The 20,925-nt window shown below is 32.9% G+C and overlaps 3 protein-coding genes across 3 annotated transcripts; all 3 read left to right on the plus strand.

The window, feature by feature from the left end:
• The first annotated feature begins 12 nt into the window (after positions 1-12).
• Positions 13-2,266, plus strand: CRIF (growth arrest and DNA damage-inducible proteins-interacting protein CRIF). Its single transcript, XM_080155401.1, has 3 exons — positions 13-864; positions 1,284-1,654; positions 1,810-2,266. Exons 1-3 carry the CDS (start codon positions 774-776, stop codon positions 2,200-2,202), a joined length of 855 nt encoding a protein of 284 aa, XP_080011527.1. The 5' UTR covers positions 13-773; the 3' UTR covers positions 2,203-2,266.
• Mettl14 (methyltransferase like 14) lies at positions 2,216-6,588 on the plus strand. Its single transcript, XM_080159439.1, has 7 exons — positions 2,216-2,348; positions 2,639-2,682; positions 2,918-3,441; positions 3,685-3,731; positions 3,958-4,028; positions 4,351-4,537; positions 5,990-6,588. Exons 1-7 carry the CDS (start codon positions 2,276-2,278, stop codon positions 6,220-6,222), a joined length of 1,179 nt encoding a protein of 392 aa, XP_080015565.1. The 5' UTR covers positions 2,216-2,275; the 3' UTR covers positions 6,223-6,588.
• Positions 6,585-20,286, plus strand: cdm (importin-13-like protein cdm). Its single transcript, XM_080159433.1, has 16 exons — positions 6,585-6,711; positions 6,903-7,028; positions 7,483-7,518; positions 7,919-8,054; positions 11,760-11,893; positions 12,325-12,435; positions 12,570-12,742; positions 12,969-13,107; positions 13,675-13,797; positions 14,032-14,561; positions 16,682-16,842; positions 17,371-17,497; positions 17,717-18,434; positions 19,146-19,246; positions 19,460-19,550; positions 19,746-20,286. The coding sequence occupies exons 1-16, from the start codon at positions 6,637-6,639 to the stop codon at positions 19,854-19,856; spliced, it is 2,892 nt and encodes a 963-aa protein (XP_080015559.1). The 5' UTR covers positions 6,585-6,636; the 3' UTR covers positions 19,857-20,286.
• The last annotated feature ends 639 nt before the right edge of the window (positions 20,287-20,925 follow it).

Genomic DNA, 20,925 nt, shown 5'->3' on the forward strand with positions numbered 1-20,925 from the left:
TCTGTCTGCAACTATGTATGTATCGCTGGTATCTATTTTCTAAATCGAATGATATCCTCCAATAAAAAAATTATTTATTTTAATTTAATTTTAGCTTGCCCAGCTGCAGGATTTTTCTTTAGTTAAGATTTCATCTTGTGTCTTGGAATTTTACATTAAAAACAAATAAGATTTATATCAAATGAATATAATATAAATTTTGTCTGATTAAGCCGGAACACTTTTAGCTTGGAATAAATGAAAAGTTTGGCTTTTACAGTTTTTGTTATTTCTTTATCATTGTAAACACATTAGGATATCCTGTCTCAAATTTTTATCATTGCGAGTTAAGACCATAAAAGTCTTATTTTTATGCAAAGGCGACATTTATGTGTTCAAACACCGCGTAAAATTTTAAACTGCAGGTTGTGATTGTTATGTATTCAATATATAATATATATTTTTGTTAGGGGAAAGTATTTTAATTTGTGTTATTTTTTTTATTGTTAGTGGGGTAATCTTAGATTTTAATTTTATCAAATTTGTGTTGAATTTAATCCTAAATGACTAAATCAGGAAAAAATTAAATTATAAACATTAAATTACCCCGGAACTATTTTTACTAAATTTTTCACGATATATTTTTAAGTATATCATCTAAGATTAGATTTATTTTTTGTAACGGAATTATGTTTTTATCAAATGCCGTTATCGTTTTTTCATAGACCGGCTGCAGGTATATAAAAGGTTTAATATATCATGTATATATTTCAGAATTACTTGAATATTTAGAAATGTTAAGTATTCGTCAATGTTCACGGGTGCTTGCTGAGCATAAAATTAGTGTACGTTCTTTATCCAGTTGGAATCCGTTCAGTAGAAAAGGTAAGTTGTTTTATTAGGTAATTTTTTTGTCATTTTTTGAGAGAAAAATATCTTTATATACCAGTTACTTACAATTACAACTATTGGTAAATTAGTTCATTGTGGACTTCGTCATTTTACAGGTCCTACGGGCCTTAAGACAGTGTTCTATAAAACTTGGTTATTTGTCTATGATTGTACTAGTTGAACTTAGGAGCGGGTGGGGGATGACAGGAAAGTTAGCTTAAAACCGCCCTAAGACTTCAATAAAGACTACCTGAAAAGCATTCGTACCAGCAATTTCCGAAATCTTAAGCTTCTGTTAAAGAAGTTAAGGATACAAGCCGTTTTCATCAGATATTCAAAAATCCATATTTTGTTAAATGCACTTCATGGAACTATCCCTTTTAATTTGGTTCTGTTAATGTATTGTTTTACAGGCAAAAAAACTGACATGTACGAAATAGCTGAAGAGTCAGACGAAATGGCTGAATACCAAAAACAAATTGAAGCTTTAAAACGAGAGGCAAGAGACGAATATATTGAAGCCAGGCGCAACAAATCTCGCCTAGCCGCCTCTGACCGCCAAATACTTAATGGTAAACCGCCATATGTTGGCGTTTCTTTTCAGTACAGTGACAATCACAGAGGACGCAAATTTAAAAGGACAATGCTTGGTAGATATGGCAGTAGGATGACCGGTATTAATCCTGGAGAATTGTGGCCAACTGAACAGGATGTGCAGCTAGCAAAGGAAAAATTTACACTTGAAATTACAAAAAATAATGTTATATCGATATGTAGTATTTCTTAAATTTTCTGATTGTCAATGTTCTAATATTTAACTTCCCTAAAAGCATAGTTTAATGGATCTGGCTGTTTTAGAGATCCTTAGTAAAAACCTGGATAAACTAGCTTTTACTAGAATTATTATTGGCCATGTAAGTTTGTTAAAGAAAATGAGAGTATAAATTTTTTTTCAAGGAGTGGGAGAGCTTATACCAACCTGTTCCTTTAAGACAAATGATTGATCAAGTCAACCAAGAGAAACAAGATCTGATCAAAATAAGAATGGAAAGAGAAAAACTGATTGATGAGAACCTTGCTAAGCACGCCACCAACGTGGCCAACTGGCAGACCAGAGTTCAACAGAGAAATCGCTTGGCCCTGGGAGCTACTGAGAGGAGGAATAGAATTTTGGCTGAACTTAAGGAGGAGTTTGGTTATGATGTTAATCCTAATGATGAAATTATGAAAACGAAAATTCAGGAAAGAGAAAAGGTTTTGGTAAAAGAAGAAAGAGAATTGAAAAAGAAAATGCGCGCTGAGAATTTAGAGAAAAAAGCTCAAAATTCATAAATACACCTAACTTAAAACTTTAGTTAACTTTTGATATGAATAAAAATTAATTGATATTTGCAGATGTTAAAAAATGCCCAGTAATTTAGTCAAAGAGTTACGGGAAAAATCAAAGAAAAGGAAAGAACTGTTGAAACATTCATTGGGTATGGTTTTAAATATATTTTCAATGCAAAAAAATAGTAAAAAAATAGAGACAACCTCCATGATTGCGAAGCCAAAAAATGAGAGAGAAGTCTACCATTTAAAAATATAAAGTGACTTTTCTTATAAGAGAGCATTTTTTATAGAAGAATTTGTACCTAGTTAATATAAATAGGCATATAATGAATATCTATATATTAGTTCAAAATTTAATCGAAGTATAGGAACAAGTACATATATTAGTATAACCGTTGTTTATTTTAGTGTAATTAATAAATCAAAATATATTAAGGTGTTGATGATTTATCAGAAGCATTAGGTTCAGATGTTAAAAAGGTAATAAAAAATATTTAATATTTATATTAACAAAGCTTACTTAAAGTTTTAAGGGTTTGTTCGTCAGAATATCGAACAACTTAATTTTATATTGTTCGCTTGTTTCTGGAGCTTTACTTATATAATTAGTTGTCCTCGTTCATGTGCAACTTCTTGAAATTCATTGGGCATTTTTCTGTTAGTGCCAAAAACAAATTTTATAAATATTTGAAAATTTGTAATAATATATTTCTAGAAGAAAGAACTAAGTGTTGACAGTCAAGAAGAACAAGAACAAGATGAAAGCAAAGAACAAGAGTTTAGAGACTCCACCGCCTTTCTGAAAGGAACCCAATCTCTGAACCCTCACAATGATTATAGCCAAAACTTTGTTGACACTGGACAACGTCCGCAAAACTTTATCCGTGATACTGGCTTGACGAATAGATTTGAAGAGTATCCAAAATTGCAGGAATTGATTAGGCTGAAGGATGACTTGATATCCACCACTGCCCACCCACCAATGTACCTGAAATGCGACCTGGAGAACTATGACCTCAAACAGTTGAACACAAAGTTTGATGTTATCCTAATTGAGCCCCCGCTGGAGGAGTACAGTCGTACGTATGGAGTTTCGAATACAAAGTTCTGGGACTGGGACAAGATTATGGCGCTGGATATTGTAGAGATATCTGCACAGCGTAGCTTTGTCTTCTTGTGGTGTGGCAGCAGTGATGGCTTGGATCTAGGCAGGCTTTGTCTACAAAATTGGGGCTTCAGGTCAGATTTATAAAAAATAACAATTTCTCTCGAACATCAGAAACTATTTTACATTTATATAAGCCGAGAAAATCACGATTCTCAATTACGTGTCATACGGACAGATAGACAGACAGATGTTTCGATCCTTAGAGTAGCTTCGCTACTAAACATATTAATATAATTTTGAATATTCAAATTTCCCTTACATTATTTCCTTACGTCACTTATTGCAAGTTAGGTAACTATAAATATATTTTTTAGGCGCTGTGAAGATATTTGCTGGATTCGTACCAATATGAAAAATAAAGGTTTGAAAATATATTTTTACATCATGTTGTTGCCTTTATTTTTTTCATATCTATGGTTGAGATAAAAACATATGCATGAATATTTTTGGCACGAGCTCATATAATTGATTTCAACTTTGACTATGAGGACTGACTAGGTTTGATGTTGTTTTATTATAAAACTATTTTTATTTGGTATTTTGTATAAGCAAATGAAAAGTTTGTTTTTAAGTATTTTATTTTTCAGGTCAACATTCACTGATGGAACCAAAAGCTGTTCTTACAAGAACAAAAGAACATTGTTTAATGGGCATTAAGGTAAATTACATTTTTGTAATATCTTCAACTATAAATATAAACATTAAAAATCCTTTTTGGAGGCAGTATTTTACCATCTGTAAAGAAGTGAAGCTAATATTTACTCTTATTTATTTTTATAAGATCATACTTAAGCCGTTAAAAACAGTACCACCTAACATCTGCTTGGATCCTTGAATAGACGAAACATATTACCATTTAGTTAGAAATCCTTACAATGGTCGTGTAATGACCCGGGTGTTAGATTAAATAATTTCTGGCTCTGATTCCTGAGGATCTTACTTACCCTTGTAACGATTGATTATATGATGATTTATTTTAGGGAACTGTACGACGCTCTACAGACGGAGACTTTATCCACGCAAATGTTGACATTGATCTCATTATTGACGAGGAGCCAGAGCATGGTTCTCTCGAGAAGCCAGTAGAAATGTTTCATATTGCTGAACACTTTTGCCTGGGAAAACGAAGGCTTCATATATTTGGCAGGGATCAGTCAATAAGGCCAGGTCAGTTTTATAATTTTATGTAGTAATCGAGACAGCTTAAACTAAATGTGTGTAAAGTATTCTAATAAAATTTTTTTCTTTATTGCACAAGATTAAAAACCGGTGCTTTACAACCGCGCATGGGAATTCTATTTAAGCTTTTTTTGGTGATTAAAGGGGGGGGGGGGGAATGTGGTGACTCGTCACACGACATACCAGCAATTTTATTTTGGGTGCTACTCCCTTAGTTTTAGAGATAATTGGATGAAATCTTTTGGGCTGGGTCACTAATTACCCCAACTATTGGTATCTTTAAAAAAAAAAACAGCGGCGTGACCGCCGCCCGCCGCCGTTTTCTGCCGCCACCAAAAAAATTTTTTTTATTGCATTTCACGCCGAATTAGGCAATTTGAGACCATGTTAATTTTTTCAAAAATTTTTCCCCTTACAAGCACCCCTGCGGTGGGACTTTCAAATTCTCGTTTATCAAGGTATATCTTAAATTCAGTGCTACTCCTGTGCTTTTAAAGATATTGAAACAAAATCTTTTTAGGTAGGTCAGTAAAAAAATGCAATAAAATTTTTTTTTTGGTGGCGGCGGAAAACGGCGGCGGGCGGCGGGAGCGGCGGTCCCGCCGCTGTTTTTTTTAAAGATACCAATAGTTGGGGTAATTAGTGACCCAGCCCAAAAGATTTCATCCAATTATCTCTAAAACTAAGGGAGTAGCACCCAAAATAAAATTGCTGGTATGTCGTGTGACGAGTCACCACATTTCCCCCCCCCCCCTTTGGTATGGAAATGAAGATTGGTAACTAGTAGGAACATGTTACTCAAAAAAGCTTTGATAGGCAGGGGCGTCCAAGCTTTTTATTTTGGGGGGGGGGGTAAAATTTTTTTAAGGGGGGGTAATTCTGTTTTGGGGGGGTAATTCTGTTTTGGGGGGGTTACCCCGGGGGTAAAATTTGCTTGGGGGGGGGGGGGTAATTACCCCCCCTGAAATCTGTTGGCAGGGGTAAAATTGGTTTACCCCCCCCAAAATTTACCCCCGGGGTAAAATTTTTTGGGGTGGGTAATTTAAATTTTATCAAAAATTTAGTATTAAAAATGCGCGAAAAATTTTTTTTGTTAGAGATTTTTTATTTTTGGGGGGGTATTTACCCCCCAAAAATTGTTTGGGGGGGTAAATACCCCATCCTAAATGGTTGGGGGTGCCTACGGCACCCCCAGGGTAGGGATAAATTTTAAATGGGGGAGTAAAATGAAAAAAATTTTGGGGGTGCCGTTTGGGGGGGGGGGTAATCGCCCCATTACCCCCCCCCCCCTTGGACGTCTATGTTGATAGGTATAACATTTGTTGTCGTAATATTCAATTGCTTGATTTTTATCCATTATCCTTTTCTTTTTATTATGTAACTCTAACAACGTAGAGAACTGATTTTGTAGCACAAAGTTTTTAAATGTAAAATATTTAGGATGGCTAACAGTTGGTCCTGATCTATCCAACAGCAACTATGACTGGAACAAATATCAATCCTACATGGCAAATGGCCTAACCACCGGCTGCACTGATAGAATCGAGCAGCTCCGCCCTAAGTCTCCGCCGCCAAAGTCGGCGGCGCGTGGTGGCAGAGGTGGTGTCGGCGGCAAGAAAAGAATAATGACCGCCGGTGGGCGGGATTCTAGACCCAGGACAGGAAGAACTTGAGAAAAAAATGAATTCTTAGTTATATTGATGTATTTTTTTGTGATTTGTGCTTTAAGCTGCTTACAATAATATTACCTAATAACAACCTATCATAATTAATAGTGCATTATCTCTAAAATTTCATATTTCTTAGTGCATTAGGTAAAAATAATATTTTTAATGTGTCGCATCAACATTTTATTTCTTTAAATTATCTTGCATTTAATGTTATTAGGTACAAATTGCTCAAAGCAATGAAAAAATCTTCGTATAAATATCTATTTCTTTTGTAATTTGCTTGTTGGTTATGTTATTGTTAAATGGTTAAAGAAATTGACACGGACAACATTATTGTGTGTTGTTCTAACCACCCAAGATATTTCAGAACATAATGAAAAATAGGTATATCCATTGCTAAAGTAAAGTATTTTTAAAATGGCTGCTGTGGCATTTACAGCTGAGAATGTGGAGCAAGCTGTTCTTCAATTCTATCAATCAATATCTACTCAGGTAAATAGGGGAACCTTTTTGCCAAATAAGATTTCTTTAACAAGTTTTTTACACAAGTTTTATCATATTAAAGTTAAAGAACAGTCACAACTTTGCCTTCAATAAATGATGTATCAATTGACTTTCATAAAGGTTAAATTTCATTGTCCATAACTTTTTATTTCTTTATAGCATTAACAATATTATATTAGGCAACCCATGAGTGGTTAACAGTTGCACAGATATCTCCTCAAGCTTGGAGCTTTTCTTGGGATCTTATACAACAAAATAAAGCACCGGAAGTACAGTTCTTTGGCGCCTCCTGTCTGGCACTAAAGGTGAATTATTTATTAGTTTTTAAGTGATGTTAAGATAAAACTATTTTTATTAAAAATTACCAATTAACCTTTAAATCAAAATAAAATAAACCCAAAGGGATAGTTGCATGAAGTGCATTTAACAAGTTTGATTGCAAGCATAAGTTATAAGAATACCATCTAACATATACCTATAATTTGGTATTACAATAAAAAGCAATTAATTAGGCACCATCAAAATAGTCATCATGCTGTTTTTGTGAAAACTGGACAATCATTTATGTTGCATATATCCATAAAATATGAGTTTTAAGTCTTGATATTTTAAAACTACCTGGTAGAAACTTAAAATTCTTTCAAATATTTGTCCTATAGATGTAGTTTTAAACCATTGAACAGAATGAAATATGCAGTTCACTAAATTCAAGTTTAAATGCACTTCGTGCAACCACGCCTTTTAATTATTAAAATTAAGGTTTCCCGAGGATGGATGGAACTGAAACCTGAACAGGTATTAGATAATATCTTTTTTTTTGTTAATAAGTCCTTTCATAGTAAAAAAAGTTGTAAGAAGAATACATATGAAGCTTTTTTGTTTGTTTTTTAATTAACTTTATAAACGTTTCTGCTCTAGTATATGGCTCATTATTTACGAGAAAAAAAAACATTTTTCTGCATGAGGTCTCAGAATGGAGAATGAAGGGGACTGGAAGCCGCTAGTAGAGGATAAGTCTATATTTGTCTTTTTTCAAGAAAGTACACCTTAAATATTAAATCCTTAGAAATGTCTGGTCATCATGATAATATCAAATATTTTCAAACTTTTTAAATCAGCAAAATCATATAAAAGATGACACTCAACCCATAAGAAAGTTGTCCTATAAGTAAATATCCTATGAAATTATATTTAGATACCAGGCCTACGGCAGCGCCTTATGGACACAGTGGTAACCTACACTGGTCCTAAGATTGTGCTCACTAGAATATGTGTGGCTGTGGCCGGCTTGGTCATACACAGTATTGGTCACACTTGGGAAAATCCCATCAAGGAACAAATATCATTTATCTTCATATTTATGGTGCATTATTTGCCAAATGTACCACTTTTCTGCACTACCTCTCCGATTTTGTTAATACTCTATATTTTGGTCCGTTGGGTCATTCAAGGATGCTGGATGGCCAAAAAAAAGTTTCAGAGTCCCTGGATGTCTAGATATCTAGCTATCTATGAAGGTAGGTAACAAAAATGTAAAAAACACCCATTTTTTCACAATTTTAAAAATGAATTTTTTCATCAATCTTACATCCAATCTATACATTTTATACACCAAAATGATCGTTTATTCATGTAAAAAGCGCACATAATGCTATTTTGGCCAAAACTCTAATTTTACAGGTTGTCCAACAAAAAGTATATTTTGGATATCTAGCGTAATACCCAAAATACCTGTCCAAAAAAAATCATTTTTTTTTGGCTTAAATCCTGTGTTTTATCTGTGTGCATATGTGATATAACGGTTCGGACCATCCGGGACTATAAGGTTGTCAAATTTCACTTTGGGACACCCTGTAAATGTAATTTTTGCGTCTGTAGAGCTAAAACTTGGTCCAAATTGGCTATTTTTTTCAAATTACTCTAATATGTGTCTTAGTATGTTTGGCCATAGTGTTTTCTGACCAGATCAATATTTTTATATTTTTTGGACACCCTGTATTTTCAAAAAAAGAGAAAAATTTTTTTTTGTTTTTTTTTAAATTTTTTTTCTATTTTTAAGTTACTTAAAACTGTCATATAGATACAGATTTTGACTAATAACAATAATATTTGCCTATTTTACAAATTTTTACACTTTTGGGACACCCTGTGCATGTTTTTGAAAAATGATGGTTTTTGCCCATTTATGGGGGGAAGGAGTCGTTTAAGGGCCATAGACTATTTCTTCATTTTTGTAGAACTTTTCAAGAAACATCATTTGTTATTTATGCAAAAACCGCAAAAACCGAACCGTTTTGCCGTTATTCACCGCCAAAGGCGGAATTTTTTTACGTTTTTGCCGTTCCGGAGGTTCTAATGGGCATTTGTGGTAAGAAAGCGTTGATTTATAAAGATCCCTCTTAAATACTTTTATTTAGGTAATTTAATTTACTAAATTTCATATTAAGTAAAATTTTTTGTGTAGCTAACCGTTTTTCGTCGAGATGGATTTCAATTGTTAAAACAAGAAAATGAAGTGAATATAACATAAATAATTGCTATAACATAAGTGATAAAAGAAACATAAATCATGTGCATTTGAAATTCCTTTTGACAAAAATCGGTTGGATATACAAAAAAATTTACTTCACATGAAATTTAGTAAATTAAATTACCTAAATAAAAGTATTTCACAGTTATCTTGATAAATCAACGTTTTCTTACCACAAATGCCCATTAGAACCTCCGGAACGGCAAAAACGTAAAAAAATTCCGCCTTTGGCGGTGAATAACGGCAAAACGGTTCGGTTTTTGCGGTTTTTGCATTAATAACAAATGATGTGTCTTAAAAAGTTCTACAAAAATGAAGAAATAGTCTATGGCCCTTAAACGACTCCTTCCCCCCATAAATGGGCAAAAACCATCATTTTTCAAAAACATGCACAGGGTGTCCCAAAAGTGTAAAAATTTGTAAAATAGGCAAATATTATTGTTATTAGTCAAAATCTGTATCTATATGACAGTTTTAAGTAACTTAAAAATAGAAAAAAATTTAAAAAAAAACAAAAAATTTTTTTCTCTTTTTTTGAAAATACAGGGTGTCCAAAAAATATGAAAATACTGATCTGGTCAGAAAACACTATGTCCAAACATACTAAGACACATATTAGAGTAATTTGAAAAAAATAGCCAATTTGGACCAAGTTTTAGCTCTACAGACGCAAAAATCACATTTACAGGGTGTCCCAAAGTGAAATTTGACAACCTTATAGTCCCGGGTGGTCCGAACCGCTATATACCACATATGCACACAGATAAAACACAGGATTTAAGCCAAAAAAAATGATTTTTTTTGGACAGGTATTTTGGGTATTACGCTAGATATCCAAAATACACTTTTTGTTGGACACCCTGTAAAATTAGAGTTTTGGCCAAAATAGCATTATGTGCGCTTTTTACATGAATAAACGATCATTTTGGTGTATAAAATGTATAGATTGGATGTAAGATTGATGAAAAAATTCATTTTTAAAATTGTGAAAAAATGGGTGTTTTTTACATTTTTGTTACCTACCTTCATAGATAGCTAGATATCTAGACATCCAGGGACTCTGAAACTTTTTTTTGGCCATCCAGCATCCTTGAATGACCCAACAGACCAAAATATAGAGTATTAACAAAATCGGAGAGGTAGTGCAGAAAAGTGGTACATTTGGCAAATAATGCACCTTATATATTTTTTTTTATTTAGGTATTAAACAAAGCAGGGATTTTTTACGGTCAAGTACCTAATAAACATTAGTTTTTATTTCAATTGTGCCTAGTAATACATGGATTACGAGATCTTTGCAATAGTTTGGTAACCCTTTTGAAATGAGAACCTCTATTGTGATTGATTTTATACTTTTCTTGGAAGATTCATAATACATATATTTATTGCAGAAAATGCAAAAGTTTCTTTTAAAAAAAGAATATTTGTATAATCTAATTTGACAAGAGACGTTTGACTTGTAAAAATGCAATCAGATTAATGGAATGATGATATTTCTTTCTCAGTAATAAAAAATTTTTTTAATAAGATAAAAGAATCTAAATGGTAGGCTGGGTCCATTTCCCCCTTTTTTTTAGATTTTACTGTTATCATAAGTTGTGGAAGTCATATATATGTATTATAAGCCCCATTCAAGTTTAAAGTGACTTGGCTCTTATGGCTGCCGGCGCGCGGGGGGTATAAAAAGTGCCCACTCCCTTATAAAACCAAAAATTTAAACTCCTTCAAACACAGGCATGTTGCATATCAAAATGACCGCATTAAATGGTGATTACGAATCTGAAAACCGTTTTGAAAAATATTGCTCCTAGTTCGAATAAGATCTCATTAAGTACCTAAAAACAGCTGATTTAGTCAAAATTGTTCATTTTGGTAGGTTATTTAAAAATCATTTCAGACTGATTTAATTTTTTTAAAAATGGTTTTCAGATCTGTAATCCGTATTTCAATGCGGTCATTTTGATATGCAACATGCCTGTTTTTGAACTTTTGAAGATATTTCTAATTTTGGTTTTATAAGAGGGCGGGCACATTTTATATCCCCCGCGCGCCCGTTGTTTTTGGATTTTAAAACCTCTTTCAAGTTTCACGGGGTTTTATATTGGCCCAGTATCCCTTGCCAATGTCTACTAATGTGAAATCCCAAAATCGACCCACCCTACTAAATAAAATGGTTTTTCTTTAAAAGTATAAAAGAACTGGTTTTTAATCAAGGGTGATGAAAATTCGACATATTTCATTATATTTACTTTAGACTAGGACGATGTCATTAATGAGCTAAGTAATTATAAAAAATAAAACAAGGATGACAAAATCTAGAAGTAGCGAATAGTTGAAATATTAAACCATTTGCTTATATATCAAGAAATATTGGTTGCTCAAAGGTCATACCTAGTGAAATGCAAAAAAATACATATTTTTCCTAACATAAAATTTAAGTTTTAACATATCTAGGTATGCTACAAGCAATAAAAAAAGAGGAGAAGATAAAAGATTATTAAAACCCAGGATTTGATGAATAAATTTCAACCTCTGATATCAGCAGAAAATTTACGTCCTTTGCTATTATTACTGGAGTTGCTGACTGTGATTCCTGAAGAATTCACTACCATTTATTTGACTTCTAAACGACGCAGTCAGGTAGGGATTAGTTTTAATAGCGCAGCAACTCTTTAAATTGTACAAAATATTGGTACTATTTGTATAGTATTATATTTTCACAGTTAAACAAGTTTGATTGAAGAATGTCCAGTCACATGATTAGAGTCAATATTATTTTATTTTTATTTTCCAATTGAGATGTGGGCAGGAAGGGAAGGGACATTGGAGTGAAAACTTCACACTGCTCCATAAAGTTTTATAAACACAATCATTTATTTATTAACTAGCTTTAAAACTTTAGGACTTTCATTAAATCTGAATGGGTTGAACAAATATTCACTTCAGTATCCAAACTTTTAAATTTATTATTTTGATTTTTGTTCATCATAAATTGGGGATGCATTCTATCATCCATTGTCTTATCCCCTAAGATCCCTAAATGTTTTATCTTATATTTTGATTTTATTAAGGTGCGTGCATGTTTTTCAAACAATTTGAAAGATGTTCTTGATTTTCTTATCCAAGTAATGAGTCAACAAAGTAATTCAGAAGTGAGTGTACAAGCATGTAAAAGTATACAGGTATTGGTTTTTATAATGTCTTTTAGCGCTCATTTTATTAACTTTAATTTTATTATATATAAAAACAGATTCTTAGCATCTTTAGGAACACGTTTCAAATAACTTTTTTAAAAACTTTGAAAATTATTTTTAAGGCTTGGGTTCAGTTTGGAGTACCAATAGAAGAATCTGAGCAGCTGATAGAGCGTCTTCTAGCTGCCACTCAAGATGAAGAATTGGCAGACGTTGCCTTTGAAAGCCTTTCGAGTATGGTCACCCATCCAGAGACACATAAATACCCAAATCATTTAATGAATCTACTTAAAAGGTTAGTCTCAATATGATAATATTTTATGCAGTTATTTAATAAATGTCCCTAAAATCGTACATGCGTTTCGAACATTTTTAAACACATAAGGTAAAATTGTTTATGTATATTACTAGTATTATTGTATAGAGCACTTATTTATTCCATAATTGTACCTTATAAGATATGTCCATCATAGATGTTTCTTTATTTTGTTGTCATCATTGTTTAACTAACTTTTTCATAGGTTATTACCACTGGACAAGCTGTTGTATGAGTACATGAACGAGGGAAGCTATGAGTGTGCTATACCTGTCCTCTCATTGTTCATCAGCTTCGGAGAATCACATTCTAGACTTCTCATTGATTGGTCTACAACCTCTCAGGTCTGTGTTTATTTATCCTATTACATAAAGTAGTAAGCGTTTTTTGCCTGTCCCGAATCTCGCTAACCACTGAACCGATATTGTTCTCCTTTACAGTGAAGCTTCTTATAGGTCCTGGGAAGGTTTAAAGCTATTTTTGGGGAGAGTGTCTTCACCCCCTCCCCACAATAAAATTGGTTTTTTACTCTTTTGAAACTCAAATTTAAAATTGGATTAGGTCGACTTAAGTGCTCCTAGAGGCTTCTAGGGGCTTAGCCGCTAGTAGTGATATATAAGAATAGTATTTTAAGTTTTGTAGACAGTTTTGATTATTTAATTGAAAAGGTTAATTTTAGCAATTTTTCGATTGATTTTTAAGGTTACTATTCTAACAGATTTTCTTTTTTCGTATCTTTGCCCTTTTCAACGGATTAAATTTCCAAATTCTTTTGGGACTACCTAAGTAAACAAAAATAATTTCCATTTATTATATCGGAATTGTACTTCTATGAGTACAGTTAAGCCTTTGTGGTCGTTTTTGTGTCACCAACAATCAAATATTTTGAAAAGAAAGAATGCTTAATTCAGGAGGGTCGTGAATGTGTATTGCGTATGATATCAGCCATCTTGGCGGCATCATCGTGTCCAGCCCAGTTTCCTACTCATGAAACCATCTCAGAAATGCCGTTCGGATTCTGGTATATTCTACAGGTAAGCTTCAATCAAGTTAAGCTGGATTTTTTTCTGTGATAATACTTATTTATTACAATTTGTTAAGTAATAAAATGACTAGGTATTCATTTTTGAAACTCATTTATCACTAAATCCCTGTGAAGCAGTCTGTAATATCAGAATGGACACACAAACAAACATCTTACTCTTTAAATGTAAAGAAAAAGGTAAAACCATTAGGTACAAGTATCTTCTTATGATTTAATTTTTAAGGACGATATAATTGCATGTGAGCCGGAACAGTATGAAATGTGTGTAGCCCTATTTGGTCCTGTATATACAGCCCTTGTACAAACCATGCTTGTCAAGTCCATGTACGACCCACAGGACCACTTGTGGACAGCTGACCAACGGGAACAGTTCCGTTGCTACCGCACAGACGTCGCGGATACGATTATGTACAGCTTCAATATACTACGCGATATATTACTGGAAACATTGTTACAAAATCTGGACGTCTCAATAACTGCATGTCTAGCGAATGAAGGATCATGGCCGCCGCTAGAATCCTGCCTTCACGCGTGGTATGCTGTTGCTGAATCATTAGCTGACTCAGAGGAGGAAGACGCCAACCCTTTGCTGTCAAGATTTTTATCTAAGCTCGCGCTCATTCCCTTTACAAAGAATATGCGTGTGTACTCGACAGTATTGGACTGCATTGGCGGATTTTCTGATTGGCTTGCAATTGCTCCACAGCTTCTGCCACATGTCATTCCGATTGTAACAGCTGCCCTGGCTAACCAAGGAACAGATTGATATTATCCTATTGTAAATATTCATATGTAACCATTTAACAAGATAATTGAAATTATACCAAAAAAAGTAACGCCTCAAAAGTAAGCATATTACATTCCAGATAAGATATATGATTGAATTTTAACTTTAAGTTACTGGTGGACTACGCGTTGTTATATACTAGCTTCACTGCTTAGAAGTAATTGCGTTGTGTTTAAGGGGGGGGGGAAGTTCTGACACATTTGCGTAAACCTGGTGTATAGGCTTCATCTTTAGACTGAGAGGATAGGTTATTAGGGATAAAATCATTCTTATATGATGAATTTCCCCCAGATTTAAGATTTTTTGGATAGGCCTCCAGGTGGCTATACTCAAAAAACGCCTATCTCAGAAAACGCCTATCTCAAAAAACGCCCATCTCAGAAAACGCCTATCTCAAAAAACGCCCATCTCAAAAAACGCCTATCTCAAAAAACGCCTTTTTCATAAAATGCCTACTACATTTTTAAAAATTGTCTTGTAGTGAAACATGCCAGTCTAAGGTATTGTGAATATTGTACAATATGTACATTATAAATCTTCTTATTCAAAATATCTATCCCTGAAGTATAATGTCACTCTTGTACATTCCTTAGGCACTTTTTATTTTTTAAAGCATTTTGAGCAACAACATACTAAAGGTTTGCTTTTTAAAAAGAGGGGGGGAAGTTTTGACACATTTGCGTAAACAGTGAATATAGGCTTTATCTTTGGACGGAGAGGATAGGTTATAAAAGATAAAATCATTCTTATATAATGAATTTTCCCAAGTTTTAAGATTTTTTGGATAAGCCTCCAAGTAAATTTGTTAAGAGATATTCATAAAGAAGTTGTGGAATTTTGATCTGGCTTTTATTATGCTTAAAAGAAATTTTAGATTCATATTGTATAATTATTAACATACACAAATAATATACAAAATATTTATTGAGTATGATATGCTTTAAAATTATCAGAATTATATAGCTGTTCCTTAAAATAAAAGATAAGTTTAGAATTATTATCATAAATTATAAATTAATTATAATTATATAGCTGTTCCTCAAAATAAAAAATTAAAATTATTAAGCAATTTTGTTATATCTTACTTTCCATAGATGATAAATTTTGGGGGAAAAAATAGGGTGAGGGTATTTTAATGTCTTTTCCCTATATTCCTTCTTATTTTTATCAGATTAAAAAATGATGTACTTTTGAATAAGCTTCAATAATTAAACCCTTTCCTCTAATGAGTTCTCCCTCCAATAATTTTCTCCCATCCCCCATTTATTTAAACCTTCCCTATTCTCTTAATATAGCAGCTACTCTTTAATTTACCATTTTATCCATCTTTGTACATAGTTTATTGACTGGTTGATTTGGTAACTGTTTATTTGTGTTATATATAATAGATCATGAATGACAAGTATTTTATTATTCTATTGAATACTGGCTATAAATTATGATTTATTTTTTAAAACCTAGTAGGCATTTTATGTAAAAGGCGTTTTTTGAAATAGGCGTTTTCTGAGATGGGCGTTTTTTGAGATAGGCGTTTTCTGAGATGGGCGTTTTTTGAGATAAGCGTTTTCTGAGATGGGCGTTTTTTGAGATAGGCGTTTTCTGAGATAGGCGTTTTTTGAGATGACCCCTCCAGGTTCCGGAGCTCCAGGCCTCCAGGTGGTCTCTCTACAGGTAAAAATGAAAAAAAAATTTTTTTTTTAAGAGTTAGATGTCAGCTTATGAGACAAAATATGTATGTTTTTTCTTCAAATATGTGAATAACAATCAAAAAGAAGCATATTTTGTTTTATAAGTTAACCTCTAACTCTTCAAAAAAAAATCTTATTTTTAATTTTTACCTGTACAGAGACCACCTGGAGGCCTGGAGCTCCGGAACCTGGAGGCCTATCCAAAAAAGCTTAAATCTGGGGGAAATTTATCATATTAAGAATGATTTTATCCCTAATAACCTATCCTCTCAGTCCAAAGATAAAGCCTATACACCAGGTTTACGCAAATGTGTCAGAACTTCCCCCCCCCTTAGCAGACAAATATTTCTTTCAATGATTAGAATTAAATTAAGCAAAACATAATAATAATCTGGTTTAGAGCTAAGCCTAGCAGCTACAATGGCTCTCAAGGACATTTCCCGAGATTGTAACGAGTGTATGCAGCCATTTGCTGGAGATGTTATTGAAGCCATTCATCGTGCCATACAGTCAAATAACCTACAAACTAATGAAATTATTAGACTAATGTATCCATTAGGTAAGGTTAAACAATAATAGAAAATTACTCGCAATAATGTATTCTTTATTATGGATAAAGAAAACGCAGATATTATGACAGCAGAAATTTTGTGAATTTAGGTTGCTACTAAGCTATGGTCCTCATTTATTGGACAGTTTGTTCCTCCAGTGGGAGGGGATGAGATAAGGGGAGTTGATGGAGGGTCTCGTTATATTAGCAACTAGAAGAAATATTTAATCAGTTTATACGAGAATCTCTCACAATATTCACGTATTCTATATTCATTTCTCAAAAATTAAATACTAAAGTTGAAGTAATTCAACAATAACATTAGATTAATAGAGTATTTTTGTTTGTAAGAACAAGAATTACTCACCAAAGAGCATTTAACAAACATTGATATTTATCTGTGTTTAAGTAAAATGATCATAAAATGATTTTTTTAAAAATAATTTCATAAAATACTTGGGTACCTAGTGACCTTTCTACAAAATCCGTATTTTTCCACCATATAAGATTATATTTTTTTTAATATAAAATTTTTAGGTGAGATGTTATCACTGCTGCCATCCCAGCACATCTTGCCCCGGCTGGAGCCAATAGTTGCACCTCATTTACAGATGCTCAGCTCCCTGGGCACTGCTAGTACTAAACAATCAGATCCACAAATAAGGTAAACAAATAGCATCTAAAGGGGGGCTATTTAACATTTTTTTCTTTATTGATCTTGGTAACAAGCGGTTACACCCCAAGCATCTAGTGTGGAAAAACAGCCCTTAACCATCAAAATTCCCAAAACTTCAAAGTTAATATAATTAAAATTTTTAGAATATTTTGGGGATTTTATGAGTTTTTTTTCTGCTTTTGTAAATACCTAATAATTTATGTTTAGGGCTAAAGTGATATTTGTGTTAAAACTGATGAGCACACTGTTTCAAACATTGAATATCTCCCGACGGGCTGACGACCAGCCAGAGAGTGAAACCTGCCGGCCCACAGACAGCCGTGGCGAGCCAGCACAGCAACCAGTCTTTGTCATTGTTAAACAGTGTCTGCCGTTGCTGAGCAGTATTTGTGAACACAACACAGATGATCCAGAGATCATAAATTCAGTTTGCATGTTGTTAAAGCAAAGTGTATCTACTTTGCAAGCAGAAATAAGACCGCTGACACAGGATGTTGTAAACCTGACCATGGCTTGCTACCGCGTGTCCCCACAACCATCTGCGTTGGATCTTGTCAAGCAGTTCTTTATAATGTACGGCCGCGATGCAGATATGCAGCAGCCACTGAAAGGATTATTAAATGAACTGTGTGCCTTGACCATTAGAACCATACAGTCAGGGGTGACTATGTCTGATCATACTGAACTAATTGACTGCTTCTTTGCCATGTTGGCACAAGTTCTAAAAAAGCAGACAGGACTCTTCATAAACAACGAGATGGATTCTAATATTTTGGTTCAGTGTGCCATTCACTCCTTGACCATGCCTGAGCAGCACCCGGTGAAGTCCGCTGCCACATTCCTGACGCATCTGATCAATGTGTCCAGGGAGGCAGAAAGTCTGGTTCCCCTGGTTAATAGTCACGGAGAAGCTTTATTCATGCAGGTTCATACTTTCTTTCTATTTATTATAATTCTTTAAGCGTCCATAATTATAATTTCTATGCCTTCAATACTTCTTGTCACCATATTTAGATTACATAGTAAAAATATAAAGAATTTGATTTATAATATTGTTTGAAACCAAAATATATTTGCATATACAACGGGCCATTTTAATATATAGCTAGATGTTAATTGATATCATGGAGGGAGAAGACACTGGACTGCTTATTATATTGGTCCCCAAATTATATATAACACGTTCTCTCATTTGTTACAGCTTATACCAATAACGATATTAATTAGGAAAAAAAATCACGAAACCTATACGTGTTTTTCAGCTGTCTTTGGGGGCACTATATCGTAAAATTGACGACCTCTCCATTTGCCCCCAAAATATTATTTAAGATTTAATTTACCGTTGGCTATACCTTATACCTGCATTCGTTAGCTTTGAAACTTTGGCACTTTTTATTAAATCTTGGTTGTAGAGTACAATCCAACAGTGCAGTGTCCAAACTTTACTAGCAATAATTTTAATCTTCATATGGGGTAATTTTGTTGGTTATAATTATGGGTGGGTACATCAATTTATCGATTTCTCGATCAATTTATTTCCTGATAATAGAATTAATAACCTTCTGCAATGAGTACTAGGCCAACCTCTAGGTACTTAGCCAAAATGAATTTAATTTTTAAAATTGACTTGTTCTAGATAATGAGATGTATTGGAGGAGAGGCAAACCGAACATTCCTTGATTATTATACGGATATTCTTCTTGCATTAAATAAAAAGTATTTTGATAATCTGAACAGGTAATTTTATTTTACATCTGCTTTGTTAAAAAAAGTTCTAGTAAAATTTAATAATATTTCATTAGTTGTTTATCGGTGCAATGTATTAAATCCGCGGATAATAAAATGGAAAATAAATAAGAAATTAAAGGATCAATTTCGTATTTCGTGGCAACGTATTTTATTTGCTATCCAAGAATTATCAAACCGAGTTAACAGTTGTTATTATTACAGATACCTGAACGCAATGGTGGTAACTCCAAACTTCCCATCTGAATATTGTACAAAAGAACAGAAAGAAACATTTAAAACTACAGTTCTTAGGGTAAGGAAAATTGTATCAACAAATCTTTTTCCTCATTATCTTACAAGTGTAAAATATTTTCTTTAGGTATACAATTACATATTTTTATTGATTATGTATACACTATACATAGCATATTTTTACCATAACATTATTTTAGATTAAAGTTGGACCAAAATATTTCTTTATGAAACTTTATAAAATATTATTTTTCAGGAGAGAGCCAATAAGAGAAAGCTCCAAGAAACCGTGAGAGAATTTTCTTTGATCTGTCGCAATCTTATTGGTTCTGAATATGCCACTCAATTACTTCAATACGGACTATAATTTAATGTTAATTTATTATACTAACATCACAAGACTCAATATGTAAATTTTGTTTTTTTATTTTGAATGAGTAGTTTTCATCTCTAATAAACTTAAGTAAATGACTTTTTTTATAGGGAAATAATTTTGCTTCAATCTAAGGGATATAAATTTTACTTCAGGGATGAAACCCCAAGTTTATTTGCTCAAATGAAAGTGAGCAAAATAAAAATATAAAGAAGATTGCTTTAAATTTTCCTTTTTTACAATAAGTATCTTGTACATAATATATTTACTTTTTTTTCTCGATATTCTTTCAGTTTAGTTTTTTTTTTTGTAAAAGTTTTCTTTAGCATGATTATATTGATTTTGTAAACATGAATGTAATATTTACAGTATTGTTAATTATATTTTTTCTAATATCCGTCAATAAATATGAAATTATTCAAAACCTTCATGCATACTTTTTATCTATAAAAATCACACAATGTTGATATAATGACATCTAAACTTGAAACAGTGAGCAAAATGGCCTAAATATTTAGCTGGACTCTTGAAACTTGGTACATAGGCCTAAATGAAAAAAAATTGTTTTTAGGTTAGGTTAGGTACAAAAAAAACCTGCGGAAATGGTGTTTTCAGACCTTTTTTGGTCTATTTTGATGTATAAACTTACAATTAACTTGTTTTTCAGCTGTCATTGGGGGCAACACATTGAAAATTTCACGAACTCTCCGTTTGCCCCCCAAAAATTATTTTTAATTTATTTCGCTTGTTGGTTATACCTTTTTCCCGCCAATAAAAGGCCTAAAAATCCCATTGCCGCATTTTTTTTTCTTACCTAACCTAAAAATCTAGAATTTTTTTTCTCATTTAGATGTAGTACCTTTAGGACTTGGCTTATGTACCAAGTTTGAAGAATCTAGCTCAATATTTAGACCATTTTGCTCACTGTTTAAGTTTAGATGTCATTACTCCCCTCCCTCCCTCTTTTTATTAAAAGCGAAGCTTTTCTATAATTAGGGTCGGTCCGTCCAAGATAGATAGCTTTTATTCGTTAATTTAGGCATGTTAGAATTGTCCTATCGAT

This window comes from Acartia tonsa, chromosome 4, assembly GCF_053477335.1.
Source record: "Acartia tonsa isolate MP-2025a chromosome 4, ASM5347733v1, whole genome shotgun sequence".
In the NCBI taxonomy this organism is placed as follows: domain Eukaryota; kingdom Metazoa; phylum Arthropoda; class Copepoda; order Calanoida; family Acartiidae; genus Acartia; species Acartia tonsa.